The following is a 12043-nucleotide window of genomic DNA, read 5'->3' as shown; positions in this document are numbered from 1 at the left end:
GGCGTAATTCAATCGAGCTCCAGACCAGGCACGACAAACGTGATTATTGTATCAAATTGTCCTTTGAAATTTTACCAGCACCAACACACGCGCACGCACACACACACAGTCTCACTCTCTCTTTTTTAACTGTTGCTGTCTCTTTTACGCATACGCACCTGGCCAAGGCAGCGCATAATTTTATTTATAGGACCGCGCTTGATATGATTATGTGCTAAAGCAAAAAAATAATATACCTATACATATATATCCTTTTAAATATGTTCGTGTGTGTGTGTGTTATATATTGTTGCACCTGCTCTGAACGTTTAAAATGCATATTAAAATAACGATTTTGTTATTATGAAGTCGTTAAATGTTGCCCTCGTTGTGCTTTCAGCTTGTAGCTAATTATTTATATATTAGCAATTAGTTTTCCTTCCTTGATATGGCAATTAATATGCCATAATCCTTAGACTACATATTAATTAGTTTTATTTGTCGTTTGCTTATGATTCTTGCATTTTATCATTTGATAATGCAACAAAATCTGTCAAAATTTTCAATTTCCAACTCTAGTTTAAATTGACTCAAATTTTAGGCGTTTCTTTTTCGTTTCAAAAATTAAACCCATGTAAGGGATAAAAAATCTTCAAGTTAAAATTTATTTTGAACGTTTCACCCATTCTTGAGAGACAATAATTTAATGCTCAAATCAGAATAGTAAAAACTTAACTGGATTTTACACATACTAATTTTAACTTAAGACCGATGCAGCGCTGCTATAAATAATACCAAAATATCTTTCTTTTTTCATATTTATATATTAACTATTACAACTATAACAATATCATCAAGCTATGACATAATTTAAACTATATGCCAAGCTAGCTGTAGCTTACAATGTTTACCGTTAGCATATCTCGCTATAACTGGTCTACAAACATTTATGATTTATACTATTGTTTATTTTTGTGTACCCAAACCCCTCTTTAGAAACTGTCCCTAGACAATCTATATGTACCTATATCATCAGTATTTATGTATATGTATACCAACTATCCTTGGGGTTATTTATGCATGCGGTCAGTGCTAACGTGGAAAGCAATTTAAGGGAAACAAAATTTCGAATATATTTTATCATATTTTTTTATTCTAAATTTCCACTCTGGTCTGTCCAGTCTTGAACTTTAATGTGCAGCCCCCAAATACTATACAAGCTATCTACTCGTATTTATATCTAAATCTTTTATTAAATGTTGTTACTTAACTTGTTTTACAATACCCTAGTTTTACACACATAATGTTCTTACAACAGCAAAAACAACAGGAACAACATGAACAACAAAAACAATATTAATAAAAAGAAAAATAAATAAACACACATTACGCATACGGCCCGCGAGCCACACACAAACGAAAAAAACCCGCCCAGAGCATAAATTTTAAAGCTAAATTCGTCTCATATTTCGTTTTGATGGACAACAAATTATTTATTTAATAAATTAAATATATTTTATTTACGTTTTGAGTTGTTTGTATTGTGCGTCCTTTGAAAAACACACGGCCCCAATAAAAATCAAAAAGATCGCCTTGCAGCAACAACAAAATATTAGCCATATATTTGAAGAGGCCAGTGGCATGCCCGAAATATGTCAACTGTCGAATCAAAGCGACAATTCGAACTGTGCCTCGCATCCTGCCCTCCTGCTGTGACACAAACAACAGCGCAGCAACCCCAAACTATAATCCTCATGTAAGCGTGACACGAGGCCAGAAAAGAGCACAAAAAAGTAGCTGCCAGCAGGCTGCAGGACATGACCCGCTGTGAGGCATTTTTTTGTGCTCTGACCAAAAATGTAAATGTCAACCTGTACAGGCAGGCAGACAGGCAGGACGCACTGAACGACGACACGGATTAGTCGGCAGGATAACGTTTGAACCGGAAAATTAACTAAAAGCAGAGATTTCCATGCCAATGAATTGTCCAGCGGCAACGTTGCCCACCCTGCGACAGTTTTCAACTGACAATTTTTACGACTATAGTGTGAGATCCTAGGGCTATTATGATTATCAGATCGAGTTGGTGTTTTCATATGAAAGATGCAACAGCTCATCAGAGCTCAGCGCTTATTTTACAGTCGGACTAGTTTCACAAATATAAACAATATTTCTTCTAGACCAGCTGCATCTCTCAAATTGAGCTTGGATACTTTTTTCATATTATATAGTTTTGTTCTACATTTGCCCACTATTATAAAAAAATAGACAAAAGACATCTAAGGAATATAATAATAAATATTCACAATAAACAAACAGAATTTTTTTAAATAATTCGAGTTTAAATGAAGATCTGTAAATAATACAGTGTATTTTCCCTGCGACCTTGTCAGATATATTTCCGCTTTTTTCTGGCTACTCTCCACCACAGTCTCTTATGACCCCAAAAAACGGCACACACAAACGCACAGATACCACACCACACACACACAGACACACACACACATAGGCAGACCACATATCGCCTTGCCCAAGCGAATTAATCCATTTATAGCATTCATTGGCGGTGACATGAAACAGTTCCCAGCAAGGGGAACTGAAACAGCAACTGGCACAACCTGAGCTACGTGTGCACTGCAAAAGACCACAAAACAGAACCCAAAAAAATACAAAAAATAAATAAAAAAAATCCCCAAAAAAAAACCTGAGCTTCTCCCTTTGCGACTCCATTTAAATGCAAATTTTTTGCACTTTTTTGTGTTGAACACCGTGTGTCCGCCTAAAAGTATGTTAAGTTATGTTATGTTTTATGTTTTTTTGAGTTTTTGGTTATTAGCCCAGGCCAACTAGATAACCAGAGAGAGCAACAAAAAATCCACCCCACCCAGAGCCAACTCGATGCCCAAACGCTGTCAACCTCTTGTGTAAATTGCGGTGTTAAACGTATTAGCGTTGAGCTCTCTGGAGTCAAAATTTACAACTCGATCTGCTCGAATGCACTACAAAATGTGTTCTTTACTTTAATACTTATTTATGGCTTTGAGTTAGGAGTTGAAACGAGTATAAAGCAGCAGCAACGATGCATCGGTAGGTATCGATCGGTATTAGGTATCGAATTGGTGTACGAGTACTTTTGCGGTTCAACTCATCGACGAAATGCGAATGTGTGTGTGTACTCAAATCAATTTTTGTTAGATTCATAACTAAATTACAACGAAATATATATTTAAAATAAATAATTCTATTGGCTTACAGCAAACCTATTGATCGACCGTAAAAATGATTTTGTTGCGTTTAACAGCAAATGTTTATAATTTCTAAGTTAGAATTTAAGCTCTTACAATACGTATTTTAGCTACATAATAATATACTTATAATGGGTTTCTTAAAATAAAATATAAAGCTTTTGCTGCTGGCTTTTGCAAGCTTATAAATTTAAAGTATATATAAATATTTAAAATATCTATTTATAATATACGCTTCTCAGCTTTTTATTAACAATGCTTTTTTAACAAAAGAAAAAAACTTCAAATTTTGTTATTCATATTTAATTGTTATATAAACAATTAGCTGGTTTCGTAATTTATTTAAGGTCTTAAAATATGAAAAGAAATCGAGTGAACAATTTACAAAATTATAAAAAAACCAAATTTTGATAGGGTAAAATGTTCTATTGGTTTAAAGTCGACTTAAAAAAAAATCGTTGATTTCTATTTGATTTTACGTTTTTCTTTTTGACTATAATTTTACTTATCATAAAAAACACTCGTACTCTTCTACTATTATGTATTTCATCTGTTCGCCTGTGCCACACTGTAATTGCTTCTACGATGGATGGTATCTACACTCACACACACACACACACACACACACACACACACTCAAAACACACACACACACCTGCCACCTACAAATGCACAAAATTAAACGCACAAAAAATACGTTAAAAATGCAAATATATATATATATACACATACATATATAAATATTTGAAATATGTACGCAAAAAATGCAACAACAACTACAACAACAAAAACCTCAAAAAAATGTGCATATTTATTATAAATGCCAACACCAACGCTGCTTGAATAATTCAAATGGAATTTATGCATATTTAATGGACGCATAATTTAAATGCTTGTTAAAAAAAAATTTTCTCTAAATTCCTTTTAATTGATTTTGCGGAATAATTATTTTGATTTTGATTTCAAAATTTTGCAACTTGACAAAATTATGCACCTACACTGACCAATATACACGCGCGCGCACACACGCACACACACACACAATACACAACACAGAGCTCACCTCTTGCGGCACACCAACAACTCAATCAGCATCAGCAACAACAACAACAACAACAACAGCAACAGCTGCAGAACCACCTCCACAACAACAACACCATCCCAACGGCCGGCGGCGTCGCTGCTGGCACAACAACAACACCAACAGCAACAACAACAACAAACAACGCTGCCGCTGCCGCTGCTGCTGCCGCCGCCGCTGCCGCTGCTGTCATGGGTCATCACACACTGGAAGTGGGCAAGAAGCGGGCAGCGGATCCTGAAATGTTTCCACTGGTATTTTGTTTAATTTCTTTCACCTCTTTTTTATCGTTTTTCCGTTTCTGTTGCGTTTCGTTTCTCGATATTTATTTATTATTATTGTTTAATTTCCTGCGCCTTCTATTTTGATTGAGTTAAGTTCATTATTTCTCATTTTAAGCTCCCTCTTTTAGTGCATGCTTTCAAGCTGCGAATGTGCTATGCAAAAAGAACTGCTAAATCAGCTTAAATGTAATGTAGGGCTAGAACAGCATATCGCTAAATATCTGTCAAACTTTATGATGCATACTTTGTGTTGAATTAAAAGCATTTTATAAATTCAAATTTATGACAATTCAAAAATGCTTCAAATTGTCTTCAAAATAAAATAAATGCCTTTGTCTAGTAATTATCAAAGAATTAGAATTGCAAATGGCAAGCAAAAAATGGTCAGCATACGTATGGGATACAGTTTGAATCCTCTAGTTCAGTTTGAATCCTCTAGTCAACAGTTCTGGAAAATATCACTCTTGTAGGATAAAGTCAAAGACCCTATTTTCTTGAAATATAATTGTCAAAAATTCCATCAACATTTTAAAAATCCGCACGTCTTTTAAAATTTTTAACTGATTTGCAATGAAACTTTATAAAAGTTAAAGTTGCTAAAAATGTAATTAAATAAAAAAGAAATACATTAAATATTTTTCCAATTTTTTGAATGTGATATTATTTCCCACATCGGACAAAAGTATGCAACAAAATTAAAGTTGAAATAGATTTTGGTATAATGAAATTTGCAAGTTCTTGTCGCTGTCAACCGAACAATCGCAAATAACCGCCTCACAATTACCCACTCACTCGCTTACTCAGTCAGCCATGCATTCACCCACTCATTCCATTCACTCACGCATTCACTTACACTGAAGCACTCATTCACCCATTTACTCGCTAATTTCACATGCACTGCGAAGTGCCATCAATTAACGTTTATAATCAGCGCAGCCCTCAAGTCAGACAGACAAGTCTTCCAGCCATTCAGTCAGTAAGTCAGCGAGCATTTAATTTGCAAAATGAAGTAATTATCTGGCATATCAAAAGCGCAAACACGCACTACACAACACTGCGAACACACAAATGCATATTACTAATCAATTTCCCAATACTACATGTTGCCCTATTGGACTCTGGCATCGACAGCTTCCACTTGCAATCATCGTTTGTTGCCGTGTTGCGTGCCGTCTGTGGCAGCAATTAGGGGTAGCATATGATAAATCACAATCACATACACTCACGCACTCTCTCACTCACTCACCTGGGCAAGTGTTAATTAAAATGATTTAACTGTTAATTAGCCAAGCCCCAAAATGAATACACTCACTCGCATTTGGCTGCATGACGAACTGTTTCGACGGTTTCGACTGGTTTGACAGCTCTTCCTGCTTGGCTACGCTTTTTTATTTTATACGGCAACTGCAGCTGCTAGTGCATTCACTAGAGTGCCAGCCCTGCTTAATTGCTTAAGTGCTTTTCCAGGTTAATTAGCTGCGGGCTGTAACCGAAATTTGCTTGGCTTTTGTGCATTTTGTTTAATCTTAAGTCTTGGCAAACTGGAGAACAGTTTTAATGCCTGCTCCTAACTTATGTATTGTATTCTTCGTATGTATCAGATATTGTATGTATTATAATTACATAGAGCTTAGGTTAACTTATTACACATTCACATCACGCTAGTCTAAGTCTATACATATATATATATATATTCTCTAACTTACTGCTAATATGAAAACAAATTTGTATTTTGTATATTTATGCTGAATATATTCACTAATTTCATTTGTGTTCTCTCTCTTCTTCGTTTGTTTTTCGATTCCGACTTTCATTTGTTTTCTGTGTCTCTATGTTACTTGTTGCCAACAATTCAAAACCAAAATTAAAAAACAATCAATTATCGCATATATTGAATATATATGCACCAACAACAACAACATCAACTACAACAACTACAACAACAAATGTCTGCTAACCCAATTATGCCAAAAAATGAAATATTACCAAAAAAAAACAACAACTGCAACAAATTCATCAATCAACAATGCGTATCATTCAAATTAATCATGAAATGAAACAATTACTAATACCGAATTACGATCATTATGGAATATACAATCATGAAAATAATAAAAAACAATGACAATAACAATAATAACCATAAATGTGCACAATTACCAAAAAGATGGATGTTAAAACGGTTGGTTCATTTTACTATGAAAACTTCGTAAGTACTCCAATGAAAATAAAAAATGTAACATACAGATAAATGAACAACTATCCATCCAGTATTATAATACTACATATATAGAAGACCACATAATATAAACCTATAATTACTTAATAAACAATTTAAGCTGTGTTTCTTAAAACTGCACAAGCAAAGTAGTGTTGCAAAACGATCGACAATAATAAGCACATCGATTTCGTTTTATTTTTAAATTTCTCTTTGTATATAAAACATTTACTTTTCACTTAAGTGACAGGAATACAACGTTCCAGATGTTTGGATATAGAAAGACAAGCAAATTTTTGTAGAAAGAACTTCTATTTAAATCTATAGATAGTGGCAAAAAGATTCGATGGCATTTATTTGAAAAGCGTCTATCGATATTTTATCGATCAAAAGCTCATTCGTTAGTTTTACAGCATTTTTTCATAAAAATACATAAGGAATAAAATAAACTTTTAAAGTCCAGACTTACAAAGCTTTTAAATGTTTGTAATTTTGAACAATAAATATCATTTATCGAAAAGCGATAATTTTTTAAGTAGACAAGCTTAAATTTAGCATTCGATTTTCGATTACTTCTTTATCGGAATCTTAAGAAACACAGCTTATTTAAAATAAACGCAATGCATACTTTAAACAAGCAATTGGCCTATTTAATAAGAATGCATGTATTCAAATCAAAATTCCACAAGCTCACACATAAAATAACTTAATCGTTATAAACTAAAACAAATATTAATTAAAAAAAAGAGAAAAAAACCTCAATTATCGTATGAAAAAAACTGCACATATTCGGTGATAAAAATTGGTTCAGCATGGGTCAGCTTAAGAAATTCAACTTAACCGACAACAAACAGTCTGTGAAATGTGAAAAATTTCAATTGGCCGACGATATTGTTTAGTTTTAAGAATTCAGCTGTCCTTTGCTGCAGCAATATCCCACACAGAAATATCCTTGAACATCTCACATGCTTTAATCGCTGGCTGAGCAAAGCTTTCGTAGCTTTTTGGAAAGCACATTAAAAGCTCTCACTCTTGAAATGCACGCAATTTGTTTACGTTGCCTTTGCCAAATCTTTGAATACTTTTCAATGCTATTTTAACTTATTTTTTTGGTTTTGATTCGATTTGAATAGTTTTGGTTTATTATTGGATAAAGCATTTACCATAATTTACACACATTGGCAAAAGTTTGAGAAAATTGAGTGTAAAATTAAAGAATGGACAAAATTAAAATCCCAACTTGAGCTCGTTTGTAAGCTATTTATATATATTCATTATATACTATTATATATGTATGGCTAGAGTGCAACTAGGCTAAGATTAATATGTACTTCATGACAATTATACTAATCCATAATATATTGTGTTCCTCTCTCTCTCTCTCTCTCTCTCCCTCTCTCTCTCGCTATTTTTTTGATTTTCATAGCAATTCTCTGGCATGGTACCGTTTAAACGTCCAGCTGCCGAAAAGTCTGGCATTCCAGTGTATCAACCCGGTGCGACAGCCTATCAACAATTAATGCAGCCCTACGTGCCAGTGTCATGTGAGTATCCCCCACAACAACAACAACAACTACAAGCAATAAGTAGCGCCATAACAACAACAACAACAACAGCAGCAACAGCAGCCAGTAATAATAATAATAATGCTGTAACTGTAACTGCTATGACTACCAATACCAATACCAATACAAATACCAATACAAATACAACAACACCAACAACAACCACAGCTACTAATCATAATAATAATCATGATAATCAAGTGCTAGCTAACGATTATGATGCGGATCATGATCAAGAAAATAATGACACAACAGCAACAACAGCTACAACACAAACAAACACAACAGCAACAACAAACACAGCTAACGATTGTAATACAACAACACAAACAATTACAACAACAGCAGACACTGCAACAGCTAATGATACAACAGCAACAATCACAGACACTGCAACAACAACAGCAACACATGACCCAACCACACCCCCAACAAATGGTAGCTCTAGCCCCCCACCCACTGAGACAACAGGCCTTTTGGGCGATCCCATGACCCAAGCTAATGGCGACAACAACAACTATTTGTCATATTTAAACAACAATCTAAAATCGTTGAATGGCGACGAGCCGCTCAACGATGCTGAAAATAGCACCAGCAACAGCAACAACAGCAGTAACAACAGCAGCAACAACAGCAGCAACTCAGCAGCAACAGCAGCAGTTGCTGTCAGTGCTGCAACAGCAGCAGCAACAGTCGATGCCGATTCCATTTCCTATATACAGACCCCGCCCCAGCGCAGCTATGCGCCCAAGCAAAATGGCAGCAGCAGCAGTGATGCCTATCAGCGCTATCATAATGGCCACAGCAGCGGCATTTTGCCCACGCCCACCACCAACAGCAGCAGCAGCAGCAGCAACAGTTGCCCCTCTGCTGTGTCCTCGGTGGCGTCTTCGGTACAGCAATATCAGCGTATGAGCTACGCAATGCCCCCATACAGCTATGCCAGTTTGTACAGCGGCTATACAAATGCCACGCCCATTGTTAGCATGGCCAGCAGCAATATGCAAAACAGCTATGTGCAGGCGCAGCAGCAACAACATCAACAGCAGCAACAGGCTGCTCAGGTGCAGGCGCAGGCGCAGGCTCAAGCTCAAGCTCAAGCTCAGGCTCAGGCCCAGATGGCCTATGCGCAACAGGCTTATGCCGCCTATGCAGCTGGTCTTAGCCCCGCGGCCAGCTATTATGCCGATCCTGCCGCATTGGCCAAGGAGGTAGCCCAAAAGAACTATGCCCTTAAGGTGGCCAATGCTGCTGCCGGCAAGCCCGTCTCCGCTGCCTCCGCAGCCGCATACACGGGCATGACGCTCAATAAGAGCTTTGGGGCCGCTGCGGCAGCCCCCCAGCCGGTTCCACAACCACACGCACAGCAGCAACAGCCACAGCCCATGTCCATGGCCACGCTGCTGCAAATGCAGGTGCAGGCTCAAGCGCAAGCTCAGGCCCAAGCCCAGGCTCAGGCCCAGGCTCAGGCTCAGGCACAGGCTCAGGCGCAGGCTCAAGCCCAGGCGCAGCTGCGTCAATATGGCTCCTTGCCCAACTCGGGTCTGTCCACGCCCGTGGCGCCCGGCACTCCGGTGCGTACAGCCAGCGCCGCCGGCTATTTGTCGACAGGCTCTGCCGCGCTGTTGCGTGCACCCGGCGCCGCTGCGCCCATGCAAATGACTGCCAGCCAGCAGCAGTATGCCGCTGCAGCGGCTGCTGCCCAAGGCTACTTCTATCCGGGCATGATGACCGCCGCGCCCACAGCTGCCGGCGGCGGTGGCGGCGGCTATGCCTATGCTATGCCCAACAGCCAAGCGGCGGCTGCAGCTCAACAATATGCAGCAGCAGCAGCAGCTGCTGCAGCTGCGCAGGGCGGGGCACAGGGCAGCGCCATGGTGCTGAATCCCTACAAGAAAATGAAGACCTCCTAAGCAGCTGAAACAGTCACTACCCAAACACAGAGACTCGAACGCAACTGTACTTAATAGGCGTGTTGGTCCATTTATTTTTAGTAGTAACTATAGCATGTAGTACACATCGAAGACGTAAGATTATGTGCCTCAGTTTTAACTTAATTTATACACTAGGTCTCGTAATAGATAGCATTATATTTAGAGTGTCATAACGTGTCATTTTTAAAAAAAAAAAAGGAACTGCACCATGACAAATCCCAAATTCAAGTCAGATGTACACACAAAAACCATACACCCACATGCAAACACAACTACACACTAAGGAAGATTTTTAAAGTGGCCTGTAAAAGAAATGTGCTTAAAGCTACTTAAAGCTTAGTCATCAACAGCATTTGCAATAAAAGAAATCAAAGCTACAACTTTTAAAAACTTTGAAAGCTTTCGTGAATATTCACGCGCTTAAATGAGCTTTCATTAAGTGCAATATGCTTGAAAGCTGCTTGCCCCCCAAGCGATCCTCTTGCCCCGCTTACTTAAACACACACAATGCAAGTCGCGGTTTGCAAACAGTATGTCAAATTTTCCTTAGAATTTTTTATTAAACAATTTTTATGTTTTAATTAGACGCAACAAACAAAGATACACAAAACATAACCTCACTGTGACTTGAGCTGTTGCCATTTTCATAGCATAGGCTAAATAAGAACGAAGCTTTTAAAGCTAAAACGAAACTTTTTCATTATGTAGTTTTTTAAGTTAAGTTCCTCTTTGATAGCGTTTAATGAGCCACTAACTTTAACACAAAAGATCATTAAATAGAAACGGAAACGGAAATGGAGATGGAATTGGTAACGGCAACTGCAACTTGGTATAACGAAGTACTGTGATAGCTTTGCACAATACACACACACACACTCTCACACACACAAGAAAAAGCTTACTTCACACCCCTTTCCCGTACATGCGAGTCAGTTAATCGTTCCTATAAAATATGCCATTAGATAACAGGGAGAAGACAAATTAAAAGAAATTGCTGCTAGGTTCAGTTGTGTCTGCGCTTGTTGTTGGGCTGCAAAAGCTTTTTTATGCCATAAAGCTAACGTTGCAAAAACTCTTTCACGTTCTGTCTACCTCTCTCTCGCTCTCACTTTGTCTCTATCTCTCTATATAGCTACTGTATAGTTAGCTAGTTAGTTAGCTATCGTGAATGCTGTTGTAATTTTAATTGTTTAAAATTGTTGAGCAACGAACATGCGTAACGAATATTGCCTAGTTATAGAATATACCTATTATATATACCTATTATACACAAATACTATACATGCTGTATGCTGCTAATATATATATAAATATATATATACATATATACGATATACATCAATACTATGTACTCTAGCTGTTTGCACACACCCCAAATACCCAACACCCGAAAACCAATCCACACTCTTTGAACATGTCGAAGTTCGATCTGTAAATCGTTTAGCTTTCATATAATCAACACACTCACACACACCCACACACAGACTCATACACCCTTGCTATAAAGCGCCTTTTACTAACCAATAAACCGAATTAAAATCAATATTTTAAGTCACCATCACAATCACAACTCTCTCTCTCTGTCTCTTTGCGATTCACTCTTACCTTGATACACTCACACACCGTCACACACACAAACATCCACACCTCAAATCATATTCAAAAATGTTAAGCCATCAAAATTATGTTATGTTATTTTAATGTTAATGTTTTGTTCACGATTTGACTCCTATGTTG

General features: G+C 37.4%; 1 protein-coding gene across 34 annotated transcripts in view; it reads left to right on the top strand.

Moving 5' to 3' along the window:
* mbl (muscleblind) overlaps nucleotides 1–12043 on the top strand; it is a 228494-nt gene that overhangs the window by 200037 nt on the left and 16414 nt on the right. For 7 of the 34 annotated variants that reach the window (XR_010436229.1, XM_064682195.1, XM_064682191.1 and 4 more), the window contains exons 7-9: nucleotides 4281–4559; nucleotides 6757–6798; nucleotides 8234–8351. Coding sequence is in view for 31 of the 34 variants with exons in the window: in XM_064682195.1 (XP_064538265.1) it covers nucleotides 4281–4559; nucleotides 6757–6798; nucleotides 8234–8351 (439 nt within the window). In the remaining 3 variants the exon portion in view is untranslated. Of the gene's footprint in view, nucleotides 1–4280; nucleotides 4560–6756; nucleotides 6799–8233; nucleotides 10535–12043 lie in introns of those variants that run through there. The other 27 variants (XM_064682175.1, XM_064682177.1, XM_064682185.1 and 24 more) reach the window with 6 other exon arrangements.

This window comes from Drosophila montana, unplaced genomic scaffold (genome assembly GCF_035044405.1).
Source record: "Drosophila montana isolate Dmon_TW-CO22-7 unplaced genomic scaffold, ASM3504440v1 contig_2438_1, whole genome shotgun sequence".
NCBI lineage: Eukaryota > Metazoa > Arthropoda > Insecta > Diptera > Drosophilidae > Drosophila > Drosophila montana.
Note: the sequence above shows the minus strand (reverse complement) of the source record. Positions and strands in the feature narration are given on the sequence as shown.